An 18328-nucleotide genomic window follows, 5' to 3' on the forward strand; every position below is an offset into this window, starting at 1 on the left:
GAAGTTAGTTCTGAGTTGTCGCTTGAAATTTCAGAGCAATTGGTGATTCTGTGAGCTCTCTCTATCATAAAAGTTTTCCTTGAAAGAATACCTGGGCTCAAATATTGTAGCAGCTTATTTAAAAATAAAGAAAAAAATATATCCAGGCCTCTCTATGTAATTTTATTTGCTTGAAGGGTATCTTTTAGATTAGCTAGAAGAAATTGGCAAAAATGTACAAGAACAGAAACCATCATCCCCTTTGCTTCTGTTATATGAATAACCTTATGGGATATAGCAGAAATGACCATGACCTGGATATAGTTCATGACCTAACTGTTCATTAGTGACTGGCAGTCTGATAGATTTTGCCCATGTTCATATGACTTCAGGCTCTATTCTTAGTCTACTTTGACTCCACGAAAGGAAGTCACAAAGTGGCATTAAAAACAATAAAGCAGGCTTGGAGAAGATTTAAAAGAAGCCCAATTTATATCTGAATAGTGGTAATTTGATACATTTCTTAGAGGTGCCTTAATTTAAAAAAAATGATTTCAGATCTTTTGTAGTTGCTGTATTACCCAAGGGGGCAAGGTAACAAAGTGGTGGTTAAGAACTCTGGAGGCAGACTCCTTACCACCTTGGAAATATAACCTGGGACAAGTTACTTAAACTCTCTCTGAGCCTCAATTTACACATTTGTAAAGGGGATAATTATAACCTCACTGGATTTTGGTGAGGATTAGATAAGCTAATGTGAACAAAGTGCTTAGCATACTTCCTGGCTGGTAGTTAAATGCTCAGTAAATATTTTTGTAGAGCCTCGTAGGAGTGAGGAATTCTGGGCAAATCCCAGCTTGGACACTCTTCCTACGTGACTTTAGGCCAGTAGTTTTTCCAGGCCATGCTCACTCATTTAGTTAGATGAGAAAAATGCATTGAGACAACTGTTCTGTGATGTTATAGAAACTTGTGAAAAATAGCCAGAAAAGAGGGAGAAAAAATTAGTAAAGGAAGTAAATTGGGTTATGAGACTATGCACAGGAAATGTGCAGTCTCTGTGGAAAACAAACTTGGATGAAAGCTGGAGTCATACACACACGTCCTTATTTGATCAGAATTTGTGAAGTATCTTACTGTGACTCAAATGAATGGCCACTGTCTCCTGCCCTCACCTGCCCTCCTTCCAGCCTTCTTTTCTAAGAAGGGCAGCTGGGTTTGGGTAGCTGATTCTAAGATAAGTCTCACTGCCCTGAGAGATTTATTTTATCATGCCTTAACAAAAGAGAGGCTCACAAGGTACTTCTTTGTCATTGAAATGGCATGGATTTTAAGCTGGAAAATGTTTTAAACATAATTTTATAAAGAGAGCTTTTCAGTATTTAAATGCCCATTGGGTATGTTTCTCTGTTTTATATGAAAAAGAAAAGTATGTGATCCTTGGTAAGTAAAACAGATTTGAACTTGAACATTATAAGATCTAAGTAAGATCTTTCTAAATAATTAAGTTGATTCAGTTTTAGCTAGGAACAATAAAGGCCACGCCTTAACATATTTCAGAACCCTGGAAACCACCCTCCTAACTAAAGTTGCATTTTAACAGGAAAACGCTTTCCGGCGTCAAGCTTATATCCCTCTGGATCACAGACACAAATCGAAACCAAGAATCCGAGGGTCAATTTATTGGTGAGCAAATGGCAGCAAGTTTGGCTCCTTGCATTGGAAAGGAGGAGGAAGCTTAATGACGCCTTGGACAGACTGGAGGAGGTCAGAGAACTCCTGTGTTCAGCACTCCTGATAATATGGGATGTGGGTTTAGGGAATCAATAAAGTAAACTACAGTTGACCCCTGAACAACATGGAGTTAGGGGCACTAACAGCGCCCCCCCCCACACACATACCACATAGTCAAAAATCCACGTATAACGTTCGACTCCCTCAAAACTGAACTGTTAATAGCCTATTATTGACCAGAAGCCTTATTGCCCTACCTATAAGAAGCAATTAACAAAGTTGTATGTGTTATATACTATATTCTTATAATAAAGTAAGCTAGAGAAAAGGAAATGTTATTAAGAAAATCACAAGGAAGAGAAAACACGTCTTTTTTAAAATTTTGTAAAAAACCTGCATGGAAGTAGACCCACACGGTTCAAACCCAGTGTTGTTCAAGGGTCCACTATAATATGTTCTAACATAATCAGAACCTGACTCCATAAGAGAAGATGCAGCTTGATGTATGTTTGCTTGGTATTACCTGGGCAATATAACCACTGATAATTCAGGTTTTTTCATTACATATATATTCTGTGGTCTGAGATTTAGAGTTTCAGATTCTGAAACTGGGAAATTTTTAGAAGCCTCGAGATGGTAGAATGGCAAAGAGCAGAGAGAGAGAGAGAGCAGAGGTGAGAGCTGCTGAGATGGGCCTGCTGTCCAGTAGGCACAGAACTTACCAGTATTGTTTCTTTGGGGCAGTTCACCTTTGTCACATTGGCACTATCAGAAATTGTTAGTTTGACTTTTTGAGGAGCTTTGTATGTTTCTTTTATTTGAAAAGAACAACCAGTGACAGTAGTGAAATCATAGGAAAGATGTTTCTGTGCTCCCTTTGCAAAATGAGACCTTATTTTTTTGAAGTGGGAAAGATCTGTGCATTATCTGGAAGGTCATTAAAAATAGCTTTATTCATAAAGTAGGAGATATCGTTTGTGCACCGTATGAACCAAAAATACCTTTTGTCCTTTCCAGCTGAGGGAATTTGCTAACTTTGATTTTGATATCTGGCGTAAAAAATACATGAGATGGATGAATCATAAGAAATCTCGAGTGATGGACTTCTTCAGGAGAATTGATAAAGATCAAGATGGGAAAATAACCCGACAAGAATTTATTGATGGAATTCTTTCCTCAAGTAAGTCCCAAGAGAAGTGACTGTAAATGATGTCATTTTTAAAGAAAATAAGCACACTTTAAACTTGTGTTACTAATAAGGCATCGCCTTTAAACTTGGCTATGAAGTCATACCTTCAGGGAAGTGTCCTTGGTGAAATGCGTGGTTTTGGGGTCAGGCTTATTTCATACTCCTGTAACCACAGTTGGTATATTCCTTGCTCCCTGAAGCTGTGTCCTCATTAGTATAATAAAGTTAATAATATTTGATTCTTAGATTGTTTTGTCCGACCTGTAATGTGAAATCAGTAAGTTCAAGTCAGCCTCTTCCCTTTTTTGTTCTCATTGACACCTGATCATTGTCATTAGCGGGAAATTAGAACTCTATGAAAATTCTTAAGGTATGTGTCACCTTGTTTGTTGGTTGAGTCATATGGATGTGATTTCTTTTTTTTTTTTTTTTTAAGATTTTGTTTATTTATTTGACAGACAAAGATCACAAGTAGACAGAGAGGCAGGCAGAGAGAGGGGAAAGGAAGCAGGCTCCCTGCTGAGCAGAGAGCCCGATGCGGGACTCGATCCCAGAACCCTGGGATCATGACCTGAGCCGAAGGCAGTGGCTTAACCCACTGAGCCACCCAGGCGCCCCTGGATGTGATTTCTTGGGAAGATGTTACTGGAAATAATGCTTAAAGTAAATTTAATATAATCCTATGAGTGTATATATGATATGAATTCATATACATAAAATTCATATATTCCTTAAATAAAGTGGTAGTTGAACCATATGAAATTTGCTAATTTTAAAGTTTTCAACCAAGAAAAACAGCAATTTTAAATGATTCATCCTGGTAGTAATTAAAGATAAATGTAGGTCCTGTATATTGTGGTTTCATTTGTTATAATATAAATCAGTTTTTAAGAGGATTTTAATATATTTGATGGCCCTGATAATTTAACTGGCTACATTTAGATAGAAATAATACAACTGAGTCAGAATTAGCAAGGTATACTACTTAACATTTTTTTTTTTTTGAGATTAAATCTTTTTGTAAAATGTTATTATAAACTACAGGTCTTAAAAACTTTGAGAATATAGTATGGCTTATTCTGAGAGTATCTTAATTCGCATTTATACGTGGAATCTATACACAGTGAAACTCACAGTGTAGAAAAGAGGTTGCCATGGGCTGGGAGGTGGGGGAGATGGCGACAGCCTGGAAAAGGGTACAAACTGTAAGATGAGTAAGGTCTGAGGATCTAAAGTACAATGTGATGGCTACTGTTGATAACACTGGATATTATGTAGTTGAAATTTTCTGAGTAGAACTTAAATATTCAGGAAAAAAACAAAAAGATAACTGTGAGGTGGTGGGTGTGTCAATTAACTGGATGTAAGGACTCCTTTCATAATCATAATATGTACAAGGATCAGATCATCACGATGTATACTGTTCATTATTTTACAATTTTATTTTTCAGATGTACCTCAGTAATCATACTTACTATTATTTCGAAAATTTTAGAGTTTCCAACCAGCCGCCTGGAGATGAGCGCGGTGGCAGACATCTTCGACCGAGATGGTGATGGATATATTGACTACTATGAATTTGTAGCAGCTCTTCACCCAAATAAAGATGCATATAAACCCGTCACCGATGCGGACAAAATCGAAGACGAGGTACTCCATACCCCGACCCCCTGCAACAGCAGCAGCGGGCGCTGCCCGGACACCATGCACAGATTCACGCCGCCATTTTATTTCCATCTTGAGTTGTGTTGAGGTGTTTGTGGACTCTGCAATGTCATGTTAACCTTGAAATGGACATTTCATCATTGTTTTTGGCAGGTGACAAGGCAGGTAGCGAAGTGTAAATGTGCAAAACGATTTCAAGTTGAACAGATTGGAGACAACAAATATAGGGTGAGTTTTCAAAAGTTAACTATTTAGTTCTCTTGAAGGATAACAATGGGAATTTGTATACAATTTGAACTGCATTGCTTTCCAGGAATGCTAATTATTTATTTTTTACCTGACATCACAATAGAATGGTATATGAAATTCCAGCTTTTGTCATTTTATTTATTTTTTTTTAAAGATTTTATTTATTTATTTGAGAGAGAGACAGTGAGAGAGAGCATGAGCGAGGAGAAGGTCAGAGAGAGAAGCGGACTCCCCGCGGAGCCGGGAGCCCGATGCGGGACTCGATCCTGGGACTCCAAGATCATGACCTGAGCCGAAGGCAGTCGTCCAACCAACTGAGCCACCCAGGCGTCCCAGCTTTTGTCATTTTAAATGATGTAGAGATAGCCTGCATTTTGTAAACTAGGATATATCTCTGACACGCATTTTACTTTGAGGAGGAAAACACATCCCACATACTTAGGTTGCTTCCTGTGACTTTAAAATGTATTTTATTATGATTACAGGTAAGTTTTTATATTTCTAATAACAAAGCTATTCCAAGCCAGAACAACAAAGTTAAAAATGTTGAATCATTTTTAGAAATACGGAGAGGCAATGTTTTCCACTTGTGTAGTTATTTTTCTTTTTGTTCAAAATCTTAAAAGCTCAGTTCACCTTCTTCTAAACAGTTATTTGAACACCAGTGTGACTTTGTTACTCCTCTATCTTGTTTTCTCTTTTTTGGAATATCTCTTACATGTAGTAGCTAGATCGGAAATGTGCTGAGTTTCCCTAATACAGTGTGTTACTTACAAGCAAAATTTCTTTTTGATTTTAGTTTTTGTATTTCCATATTGGAAAATATTCATCAGCATATTTGAATTTCTAACCTAAATATGAAACCCAAAGATTAAAAAAAAAACTTTTATAGAAAATTTACTGATTATATGGTTTACGTTTGGACCAGCAGGTACCTGCACATCTCTAAACTAGATACTATATCCAGGAGCCCAGAGTGTGACAGATTGTATGTGTGTGTTCTAGAGTCATACAGAAAGTTTCCTATTGAACTAATTGTGTCTTTCTTCCATTTTTCATTTTTTTTTTTTATCAGTTCTTCCTGGGAAATCAGGTATAAACCAGTGGAATGTATTCTCAAGTTCCCAATGATTTTTTTTTTTTTTTAACTTTAATTCATAGTCATTAAAGCTTGCCATGGCCAATCTTTCCCATGCTGTTGCCCTAGCTACTACATTGTTGGTTGGCGTGGTGTTTCTGTAAACGCTGTAAGGGTCCTTGATCCAGGATTCCTTTTTGCTGTGTGTCTCAAATGAGGAGATTACTTTTAAGCAAACCAGATAATAAATTGCAGCTTGACTGGTCACAGTGTTAGAAATGCCATTTTTAGTTCCGGTTTAATAACACTGCTAGCATGTGTTTTATGCAAATACTTATTGGAACACAGATTTGATTCTGCACACATCTCTTTGCTGTGTTTAACTATTGAGGTTAAAAAACAAACAAACTCTGAGGTCCTCAGGTCAGCAGTAGCTAGAGAAGGATCTGCACTGGGCAGTGATGTGGGAAGACAGAGTAGTGAGAAGTCTCTCTGGCACTCAGCCACAAGTGATGCGTTCTCTCCAAAGCAGAGATTGTTGCATTTGTCCTAAACCACTGATTCAGGGCTTTCTATCTTCTGAGCAGGAATTTTAACTCTGCAGGTCTTAACTGGTATCAATTTCTTTTGAGGAAATGTATCTCTGATAACTTCTGTGAAATCTTAAAATCATACTTTAACTCATTTGGCTTTACACTGAAGTCAGTATAAACTGTCCAGTGGCCCTGTGTCATGATCACAATTTTTAGAACTAAAGATAAGGAAAATTGTGTTTTGATTTAAACAAAGGAGAAGGGATTTTCACTGTATGCTTTTGGAAAGAACTGTACTATTTTTAACACCTGATCATACATATCATGTCAGATCTCACTCTGCTGCTCGGTTTTTAAGCCATATTACCTCTTAGGTTTCAAATTCCCTGTTATCCCCATTCATTGCAAGCACATAACTTTTTTCAAATAGAAATTTTCAGCTCCTTTGAATAGATGTCTTCAAAACTTGGCATTAGTTATAATAAAAAAAGATGTCTTTAAAAACTTGGCATTAGTTATAATATATAAAAAGTTACTGTTCTGATCCCTTCTTGTTATTTTCTGAGTCAACATTTGGGATAGTATTTTTTATTTGTGGAAAGGATGAGAAAAATGCTAACTTTAAAAGATTTTATTCACTCAAAACACTAAAAGCAAACATTAGTCTCTTTTTCTTGTCTCACGATTTGGCTGTTAGGAAAATTAGGGGAATTCTGAAGACAATGTTAGTTGTCTAGGGAATACCCTCAAAATAAAAATTTAAATCATATTTATTACAATTGAAATATCTCTATAAAATACATCATCTCCTGAAAAGTTTTGCTTTGAACATAATCTTGGACCGAAAGTATCTGGTCTAATTATCTGGTTTCTTAAGGGTAATTTTCTTTAAATCCCTTCCTTTTCCTTCGCTTATTAGCAGCACCAATTTTTTTCTAACAAAATAAATATATATTTTGATTTTTAAATTTTAATTTACATTTCAGGAACTGGTTCAATTTATAAGAAAGTTTAAATCTCAAGACTTGAAAATGGACTTAAAAATAGCAATAAAAAAAGGGTTGATGTAAAACACATGAATTCCTGCTGGTGCATTTTACATGCTTTTCATCCAGGTCCTTTTGAGTTTCAGGGTCTTGAATGGTTGGCTTTGTTTTAGGGTTCCTTTCCTGAAACTCAGTGTTAAAGTATATTGAAAAGTGGCAAATTTTGTTTCTACTTAAAATAAAGCTTTCTGATTATCCATCATGAGCCAGCACAAATAGTCAAAGTCACAACTGTATCTTACCTGCCTTTAAAAGAAGCTTTATTTATGTTTACTTGACTTTTGATTTTGCTTGGTATCTGCTGGGTTGGCAGGCATGAAATTTGGGTTTGGTGATTTTTACAAGCTGAACATGAGCCTATTAGAAATGATTCAAAAGTACAAAATTATTTCTCATGGGCTTCCAAAATAAATTTTACGATCAGAAACTATGTAGTCTAGACATTTATTCAGAACTTGCAGAATTTATAGCATATCCAAGTGATTGGAGATCCATTGAAAGGGTAAGAACACGACTGCTTATTAGTGTCAATAATTATGGTACAAACACTTTAAGAGAAAGCCTTTTAGATTTGAAAGCTGTATCATTAGTAATGTGTCACTGGCTGTTCTAATGTTACAGTAATCCAAAATGGCACATTAATCCAGCCTTTAACAAATTGGTTTACCAGATCATTAGTGATGCAGAAATTTTAGTTGACTGTGAAATTTTTGTTGGTCATGTTCATTTACTACATTTAATCTCTCTAAATCAAAACTGCTCTTAGAGAAAACAAAATGAGTTTATGGAGATTTCTCTCACAGATTTCTGTGGAAAACAGCTTTAGTAGAAGAGGAAGTTTTAATGAAGAAGAATTAGAGTTTATTAGATTTTCTTTAGGATCTTATCTTGTATAAGCCCTGGGCTAGTACTCCTTTACTTATTTTCATGTCTGTGTTTGATTTCTAGAAATATTTGTCAATTACTGCCTTACTAATGTTGTTTCTATCATAAAGAAAAATCGTTTTTTGAACAGAGCTTCAGTATCATACATGATAACCTTTGTTAGCTTTTTCCATACTGTTTCCTTTGGGCTAAATCAGCATGCAGCAGTCTAACGCAGATCATTTCAAACCCCCTTTCCTGAGATTTTACTAATCGCTGTGAACTAAGCAAGAAATTTAAGTTGGTTGCTTAAGCTACTGCAGACTGTACATCATCCTTTAGCATAGACTTGCCGTTGACAATTAGAGGTTCTTTCTTCCTTCGTCTTCACAGTTTGGAGACTCCCAGCAGCTGCGACTTGTTCGGATCCTACGAAGTACTGTGATGGTTCGTGTCGGAGGTGGATGGATGGCACTTGATGAGTTCTTAGTGAAAAATGATCCTTGCAGGGGTAAGGAGATGCTATGTTAAGATAGTAACACCATGAAAGTGTATCAATTGTGTACTATTTTCCAGCATCAAAAACATGCTGGGTATAATTTTGGTCATTTATTACAATAATGAATGTTTCACATTGGTCTCTGTCAGCCTGAAGTTCCCAAAGAACTTGTGGCAGTCATGTAAACCATGTTCTTCTCATTTTTTTTCCTTACATCTTCTGGATAAATATGAGACTGATAGGCAGGAAATACGAGAATAGATTTTTTTATCTTTAGGGAAATGCTCCCATCTGAAATTTTCAAAATGAGTAATTACACCAGCTAGGGGAAGGATGTCACCTGTCATTACATAGCAACATAAAATGAAAGCAGATTGAGGTAAAGGAGACTGAGCATGCTGGACAATAAAGGTTTAAAAGTGGAAGTTTTTCATATTGGGGGGAGGTAAGGAAAGTTAATACCTAAAAGTTTTGAAAATCATCATTAACTGCCAACTTGACTCTTACTTCAAAGCTATAGATGCGCATGTTGAAAATAGAAACAAATGATACTATAGCTCACACCATACCTACCAGCCAAAGAATCCTTGATTATCTTTCAATTTTCCTTATTTTTCAGATCCTCTAGTTAATTGTGGAATTCTTAATTATTGACCTTACAAGTGGCCATTTGATTGCAGTGTCTAGTTAGGTCCCATTTACTTTAGTTGGCCCATTTTTCCTTAGGGAAAAAAAAACAAAAACAAAAACAAAAAAAGCAATAACATTTTTGTGATTTTCTTTAACCTGTGAGCTCATTTCAATCCCCTTAAATGAACAACAGCAAATGTCCATGCTGATAGTATTTCGGTTACCAAGTGGGAGGCCGGGGTTCTTCCAACGGGGCCTCTGTTAATTTGATGCGGGCATCTGACTGTGCAGGTACATCAGAGTGAGTTTCTATGGGTCAGCAGGCCGCTCTGCTAAGGACACCCGGGATCGTCCTACGACCCTACTCAGTAGCTCTGCTCTCTGCAGGTCAAAGATACACCCGCCAAAGGGTATAATTGCGATGACTCCTTCTTTTAATATTTTGGAAATACCGCAGCCTCCAATGCTATAGTTCCACTTAGGAGCCAAAGCAAATAGAATATGTAGTATCCTGTTGACTTGCTGCTTAGGAAAGTTAGTGTGACTGTGGCCAAGTCTTCCAAATACGTTTTTCTTGCTGAGTCAAATCTTTGAGTGCTTCTTTCCCTGATGCAACTTTTCTTCTAAAATGTGTGCTAAAAGCCGGATCTGAGCACCCCTTTGCATATTCAACTACTGTACTTTGTTTCTTCTCTTGCTAACAGTATTCTTTAATGTGATTGGTATCCTGTGTCATTTTTTCTAGTTCATCATCATGGGAGTAAAATGTTACGTTCGGAATCAAACTCTTCAATTACTACTACTCAGCCTACTATAGGTTGGCAACCCCCGTCTTTACCTCTCCCCTCTTGCCTTTTCTCTTTCCTACTTTACATTCTTGCTTTAATCATTTGTTTTAAGATAACACGCTTCATCCATCGCGTATGGCTTAACTCATATCCAACTGAGCTGGTGCTTCCAAATTTAAATGCAGAACCGTTGGCACACTGCCAGTGTGCCACAAACATAGGTGCTCTCTAAGTGATCGGACACATGCTAACACGTTGCTCATCGGGTTCTTGTGCAGTGTTCTCCGTGTGCATATGTGTTTGTATGAGTGTTGCATCACTGATTACCTCATATCCTTGGGTCTGATGTTTGTTACTGCATGTCGGTTAAACCGAGTTTTCCAAGGCATAAAATAAGAATACCGGTTGCCTCATTTAAGTGAAAAACCTGAGAGTTTATATGTTGTCCTCATGATTAACGAGCCATCTCTCATTCTGTGTAATCCTGTTGTTTGGTTAATTCCAGTGTTAAAATACTGGCATTCTCCTTACCTCAGTAGTACATGCAAAAGCCACAGTCCCTGCCTTACTGGCTTGTCTTCTCAGTGTGGGGGAGGGGTGACGAACCATGTGGGCATCAGTAGCTGGTGGATTAACAATATTTTAGCATGAGCTTTCCATTTTCATGCTGACTCTTTCTTTAATAGTGGTTATTCTTGCTGGTGTCTAGTGTTAGAATAAACACACTTTTTTTTTTCTTTCCCAAACTTACTTGTATCCAAAAGGAATGCATTGTAAAGGAATGCATTTAACTTTTTGTTATGCTGCGTTGGAGTTGGCATGGCAAAAAGCTTTTCTTGAACTCCTCAACATGGTCTGTGGTGCCAAGCTGTTGTTCTTCCCGTAAGTGATTGAGCGCCTCTTTTTGTCCCCTCCTCTTCTGTTTGCGTGCCTTGCTGTGTGTGTCACATAATCCAGCTAAAGGAAGGACAAACATGGAGCTCCGGGAGAAGTTCATTTTAGCAGATGGTGCCAGTCAGGGTATGGCTGCCTTCCGACCCCGGGGCCGAAGATCACGGCCTTCATCACGAGGAGCGTCACCCAACCGATCAACTTCTGTATCCAGTCAGGCTGGCCAGGCAGCCTCGCCACAGGTCCCTGCCGCCAGCACACCCAAGGTAGGACTCAGATAGGAAGTGTTGTCCTTCTCCTATGTGATCACTGTCTCGAGGGTGCTTTGGAGTGTTTGAGGACCCGAGAATTTGTGGGGCCAGTCTTCTCCATGTGTATCCCTTCTCAAATATGACAGATGAAGGATTAAATATGTGTTGTGCCTATGTGTATATATAGATGTATATATGGATGTATATAGAGATGTATATGCACATAGACACACACACGTTTGTCTTGTGGCCCATATGGAGACTATCTGCTTAGGAGCTTTAGTTACCTTTCAGAGTGGTTTTCTTTTTCCCTTTTAAATAAAGCTTTATTTATTTATTTATTTATTTATTTATTTGGTGTATATGATTTGCCATCAGATCTTTCCATTTATTTTTAATTATTATCATTTTTACTGTGAAATGTTACTCTTGGCTATGAGTATCTCTTTCTGTGGTTGTTTTTTATCTGCTATCTTTTACATTTGATTTGCCATTGTTTCATACAGATTCTCCATCCTTTAACACGCAATTATGGTAAACCATGGTTGACAAACAGCAAAATGTCAACTCCTTGTAAACCAGCAGAGTGCTCAGACTTTTCCGTGCCATCTGCAGAGGTATCGTAAGGCCCCAGATCCTAGTCTAACAGTCTTCTTTCATTGAAACTGTCACGCACTAACATTGCTTTACCTCTCCCTTAACACACGTACTTCTGACAATACCTTTTCTTTTTATAGACTTCTGTAAGACAAGTATCAACTCAGCATTTCTGGAAAGACATCAGAGTAAGGGGTTCATAGAATAGGAATTCATAGCTTTTTGAATGGTGTCAGCTGAGCATAGTGACACCACTTTGCAGGCTCCGTGTGCCTCTTTTGTTTTGTTGTTGTTGTTGTTGTTCTCTTCCTCATACTTAACTTGACTTTTCTCCCTTGGGAGAGTGACCCACAGAAGATTATATTTAGGCCTAAGTGAAATTTCTTTTAAAGCCCCTAGTATGCTCATGCTTCTAACCATAATTTGGGCAAGAAATGCAATAATCCCCCTTTAAGTAGGGTGAGAGGCACTGTCATTTGCAAGAGAAATTCACTTACATTGAAAGAATGTTTATTGAGTGTTTCTTATGAACACCGTCCTTCCAAATGTTTGTTACATTTGTTTCTGTTGGAGAACACTGGGTGGGTAAGCCATAAGCCTTTTAGTTATCAGTACCATGGTTGGGGGGCTGAGGTATGCAAGATGTTCTCTGCCATTTTCAATAGGTGTGTGTCTTTATTAGACCTTAAAGTTTACTGTTTAAATATGCTTCAGCTTTTTAATATGGCCTGATTGATGGGGATGAGATATCTAGGTCATATAAAATTTGCCAAGCTAGCTCATCTATCAGATCATCTACATTCAATTGGAAGTCCACCACACAGATTTGAAAGAAAGTTCTCTGTAAAATGATACACATAGGTATCAAATAATCACATATTTGATTAGAATCACAATAATGGGATGGGGTGGGGGGGAGTCCCTCAATGATTTGTCTGGAAATGAAGGGGGGATTTCATGTTAAAGGCCAGGATCCTTTTATGAAAATGCTATAGTACCTTTAAAAAGCCTTTTATGCTTTTCAAAAACTTTGCTTTTCTAATCTATTATTTAATCCTTGGATGAATAATAAGAGGTAAGCAGAGAAAATTTTATTACTCTCATGATTCAGATGGAAATGATGCAAAGAATCCTTGCTGGAGATGGTAGAATTGAGGCAGAAACAACGCCTTCATCGTCTCTTCCTCCTTCCCTAACCCCTCATGTCCACCCCTTCCCTCCAGTGAAAGGGGTTAGTATCATGTGTTATCTGGAGACACCTGCCACTTATGATGGATCTGTTGTAGCAAAAACTGAGAAGGTTTTTAAAACTTTTATTTAAATTCAATCTAGTTAACATATACTATATTGTTAGTTTCAGAGGTAGAGGGCAGTGACTCATCAGTTGCATCTAATACCAGGGCTCATTCTATCACATGCCCTCCTTAATGCCCATCACCCAGTCACCCCATCCCTCTACCACCTCCACTCCAGCAACCCTCAGCTTGATACCTAGACTTAAGAGTCTCTCATGGTTTACCTCCCCCTTTGATACCATCTTATTTTATTTTTCCTTCCCTTCCCCTGTGAAAACTGAGAACAATTTAAGGAACCTCAAGTGGCATGTGTGTTTTAAATTTTGGGATTCTGCTATTGCGTTAGTTCAAGAGACTCCCCCGGATTAGAGTTTAAGTATGTTACTTTAACTACTATAAAATTATGTTTCATTTCCAGTAGCCTCATAGACAAAATAGCCAAACAGAGAAAACAATAGTATACTTCTGTGGAGGGGTCTGTAAGAGAACTAGGTAGGGTTTATGACAATAAAATAAGAACAGTCAGGGCGGGGCGCCTGGGTGGCTCAGTGGATTAAGCCTCTGCCTTCAGCTCAGGTCATGATCTCAGGGTCCTGGGATCGAGCCCCGCATCGGGCTCTCTGCTTGGCAGTGAGCCTGCTTCCTCCTCTCTCTGCCTGCCTCTCTGCCTACTTGTGATCTCTCTCTCTCTCTGTCAAATAAATAAATAAAAATCTTAAAAAAAAAAAAATAACAGTCAGGGCTTTCTTTTTTTTTTTTTTTTTTTTTTTTAAGATTTTTATTTATTTGACAGAGAGAAATCACACGTAAGCAGAGAGGCAGGCAGAGAGAGAGGAGGAAGCAGGCTCCCTGCTGAGCAGAAAGCCCGATGTGGGGCTCGAACCCAGGACCTGGGATCATGACCTGAGCCGAAGGCAGCGGCTTAACCCACTGAGCCACCCAGGCGCCCCCAGTCAGGGCTTTCTGAGAAGAATGATTTGGGTCTCACATGGCAGTGAATTCTGGCACCTTGAATGATATATGTCATAATTTGGGGGTCCTCACTCTTTTCATGGATTGTTAAGATTCTTTTAAAGCTAGGAATTTAGCTTGATCACAGTTGCCAGATCTTGGGCAAATCACAGCCCTTTTCAGGCCCTCATCTTTCCCATTTGTAAAAAAGATGTGATTAGGTAAGTGTTCACACACACATTATCCTGATATGTTTGAAAAGTATTTTGAAAACTTAAGTTTTATATGTCTACAAATCACATACAAATTCCATTCTTAAATGTATGCTAGAATACATATGTAAATGAATTTCAAATATGACATTTATATTAAATTGCAACTCTGAAGTATCAAAAGGTTGTATATATGCTCTATTAAACATTCACAACTAATAAGGGAAAAACTAATTAAAACACACACACACACAATGTGTGTAGATTCCTTTCCACCAAACAGCTCTCGGTAAGTTATTGAGGCAAAATGGCATCCCTTCTATTTCTTGGGATTTCTGTTTATTTTTTTAACTTCAGGAGATTTTTCAGAATGGTGTAGTGATCTGGAAAAAATGCAGTGATTTTAGACTTATAATAAAATCTCATAGTCGTGATTGCTTTAGGCATTCTCTGAACTCCTTAAGAATTTTTTAAGTGTTCTTCCTAAGCATCACCTCCATGTTTCATGTGGAAGGACCACAGAAGGTATTGGAAGTAGGTACAGTAGCATGGTACCAAGTTAGAAAATGTCACTGCATGTATTTTTCAGCTAAGTTTGTTTAAATGGTGACTGATTAGGCCTTGTTTACTTATTGTCCTAATTCTGTCTGTTCTTTTCTGCTTGGTTACCTAAAAGCTTTGGAGGCCACAGACTATCCAAGCACAACTTTTTGGAGTCCCTCACTCTCTCTCTACCGTGTGCTCCCCATCCTTCTGGCAGGACTCTCCTAACTCTGTAATATTCGCTGACAACCTGGAAGATACTAATGTGCTCACGGTTTAATTCGCTTTTTTTTTTCCCTTGCTGTCATTTGGGGATCTCTATTTTTGTGTTTTCTCTTCAACATGAATTCCTTTTGAATTCAGGGAGAGAATAAGAAATGAGGAAAGTGAGCAGTGAGAACCCCAGGTGGCACTTAATCAATAAATGCTTCCCCCTCTCCCACTCCCCCTCCCGAAGAGGGTTTCTGCCCATCCGTAACAGGCTGTTAGTGGAAGATCACACAGCAGGAGCAATTTCTTGAAATGTCCTTTCACTGATTAAATACAGGGCACACCAATCCAAGGAAGCAAGCTTCGGCTCCCCGGCTATTTATCAGGGAAAGGTTTCCACTCTGGGGACGACAGTGGCTTGATAACCACAGCAGCAGCCAGAGTCCGAACACAGTTTGCTGGTGAGTGTGGCGCAGGTCCGTCTCTAAGGGCTTCTGGCAGTTGGCTCGGCAGACTCGAGCCTCTGCTCTTCTTCCTTGGGGATGAAATAATGAATTGATGATTCTGTATTCTTTTGAAATGACACTTAGTCCAGTCCTCCCGCTGTGGTAGGGGTTGAATGAGTCATGAGACTAAGGGACAGGAAAATCAATTTTGGAAAGTACCAAAGAAAGGTGAACATGGGAAGCACCACAGCCATGTCCTTCCCATGTCCTGTGCTGGAAGGTCTGGGCCCTTCTGCCTGCTCAGAAGTTGCCCTGGTCTCTGTTCTTGGGTGGTTGGAAAAACCCAACCATGCTGGGCCTTATGCCCATGGCACTTCTACTTCTTCACAGAATAGTGAACCCAGTCCCTGGGGTTGTGGGCTCAGCTAGCAGGAAGCATCTTTCAAGTTTCAAGTCTTCTCTTTTAAATTCCCATGTGTTTTGAATCACTTATCCTCAGGCAAAACTTACACCTAGGGGTTTGCTCTGTGTTTGCTCAGCCCTAGGTACACACGCTGAACTTCAGAAAGCATAATTTTAAACTGTAGGGATCTTCCTCATATTTGTTTGTAGTCAGTGGAATCCTGTTTTCAGTCACTCAGCCCAAATGTACTTTTAGTTTGTGAACCTATCTCTACTCAGAGTGAGGCTACCTTCCCTAGTGGAATGTAAAAAGGCCATGAATCCCCAGGTCTCTTGAGCACCTACCAGGCAACAAGAAAAGTTGTGGAGATTAAAGGTGGCATTTGTTTTAAGAATGTGTTGCCCGTGGACCCAGTACTAATAAAGTGTGGTTCAACCCTGTCCGTCCTGTCTCCTCAGACCCCAAGAAGACTCCCAGCCGACCCGGAAGCCGAGCCGGAAGCAAAGCTGGCAGCAGGGCCAGCAGCCGCCGAGGCAGCGACGCATCCGACTTTGACATTTCAGAAATCCAGTCCGTGTGCTCCGACGTGGAGACTGTGCCCCAGACACACAGGCCTACCCCCCGAGCAGGTTCTCGGCCAGCCACAGCCAAGCCTTCCAAAATCCCCACGCCCCAGAGGAAATCACCTGCCAGCAAATTGGACAAGTCCAACAAGAGATAGTGCACTTGGTTCCACCACGGCCCTTCCTTGAGCATTTATTATTTAAGCTTGAAAGATGTAAAATATGATGTAGAAATTATTGTGAAATAATTACGAGAAGTGAGTTTAAAATTCTGCAGATGGCCTTATTTGTGTATTTGTCTTTTTATTTTATCTGTAAAATGTTTTGTCAGCTATTCTGGGGTCAAAGTCACATGGAATGTGAGGGGGGAGGAAGGCGGTCCCGCGGCACGGACACGTCCACACAGTCGTGCGGAGCCCACACTAGAGCCCGTGAGCGTCCCCGCAGGTAAGTCCACCGGTGCACTGCGGCCGCGGCCCACGGATACCTCATGACATCTTCCTGCTTCTGTAGAAACTCTGAAAAGCCAAAAGACACACACCCGGGATACATTTTGAGATGACTTCACTGTAAAGAAAAGATGGAGGGCAGACAGCACGTCTACACACACACACACACACAGTCGTTTAAGCAGTATCTGACCGACGCGCCCAGGAAGTTCTTTTAGGCCCCGCCGCTCCGGCCGGCGCTGGGACGTTCGAGAGCCCGGCCGGGATCCCGAGCAGCGGCTTCCCGAGAGGCCAAGAGGCATCCTGGATACTAGACCTATTTTACTGTAAGAATATAATTATAAAGTGCATTCATAGAAATGTGAGGTTTTCTTTTGCTTGAGTGGACAGTAGCACCTGTATCATTGAACTCATTTTGTATCAGAGCAATTTTGCTTGCAGAAAGCTATGAAATAAAACATGTCCCTTAACTACATTGCTATGGAATTAATTTTTTTCCCCAGGGAAAATCCGTGTATTTTTTTATGAGCAATATCAATTTGGAGTGACCAAAAGATACTTACAAATGGGTTTATTTTGATTTCTCATCTGAAATAATCATGTTCTGGTATTATATCTATATTTAATAAATATATACATTTTAATTTATTATGTATACTCACATACTATAGAAAGATATTAGTATGCATTTAATAAAACATATTCACTTGAACATATGGAATACCTGATTATTTAAAGAACTTTTTCTATCGTTTGTTTGCTTTGAATAAAGGTTGTATGTATGATGTATTTTTACTAATAGAGTGACAGGCTGAGTTTGGGGGACATCACAACACAGGGATATAAAATAGAATAAGTATGTACTAAGAATGACGTTAACAAATATTTAATATTCTACAAAATATTTTTAGTACCAACTATGTGCCAGCCACTATTTTACCCTGAGGCTGCAGGTTCTTTGCCATCTTATATTCAAGGGAGAAACAGTTAATAAATTAATAAGCAAATCGCTAAAAAAACATGACATAAAACCAGGGGATGTGTGATGAGGTGACTACTCTTATTAAGGTAATCTAGTGATATTCTTCTGGCCTGTGTGCATTTAAAAATCAAATGATCGGGGGCACCTGGGTGGCTCAGTGGGTTAAGCCTTTGCCTTCAATTCAGGTCATGATCCCAGGGTTCTGGGATGGAGCCCCACATCAGGCTCTCTGCTCAGCAGAGAGCCTGCTTCCTCCTCTCTCTCTGCCTGCCTCTCTGCCT

At 39.0% G+C, this 18328-nt stretch overlaps 1 protein-coding gene across 1 annotated transcript in view; it reads left to right on the forward strand.

Annotated features, from left to right (window-relative positions):
- DST (dystonin) overlaps nt 1-16898 on the forward strand; it is a 487169-nt gene extending 470271 nt beyond the window's left edge. Inside the window, 11 exon segments of the mRNA XM_047733080.1 lie at nt 1583-1746; nt 2731-2893; nt 4398-4552; nt 4721-4795; nt 5892-5909; nt 8731-8848; nt 10212-10283; nt 11212-11411; nt 11903-12013; nt 15542-15665; nt 16512-16898. Of these exon segments, the coding sequence (XP_047589036.1) occupies nt 1583-1746; nt 2731-2893; nt 4398-4552; nt 4721-4795; nt 5892-5909; nt 8731-8848; nt 10212-10283; nt 11212-11411; nt 11903-12013; nt 15542-15665; nt 16512-16774 (1463 nt within the window). The 3' untranslated portion in view covers nt 16775-16898.
- The last annotated feature ends 1430 nt before the right edge of the window (nt 16899-18328 follow it).

The sequence above is a fragment of the Lutra lutra genome, chromosome 6, assembly GCF_902655055.1.
Source record: "Lutra lutra chromosome 6, mLutLut1.2, whole genome shotgun sequence".
NCBI lineage: Eukaryota > Metazoa > Chordata > Mammalia > Carnivora > Mustelidae > Lutra > Lutra lutra.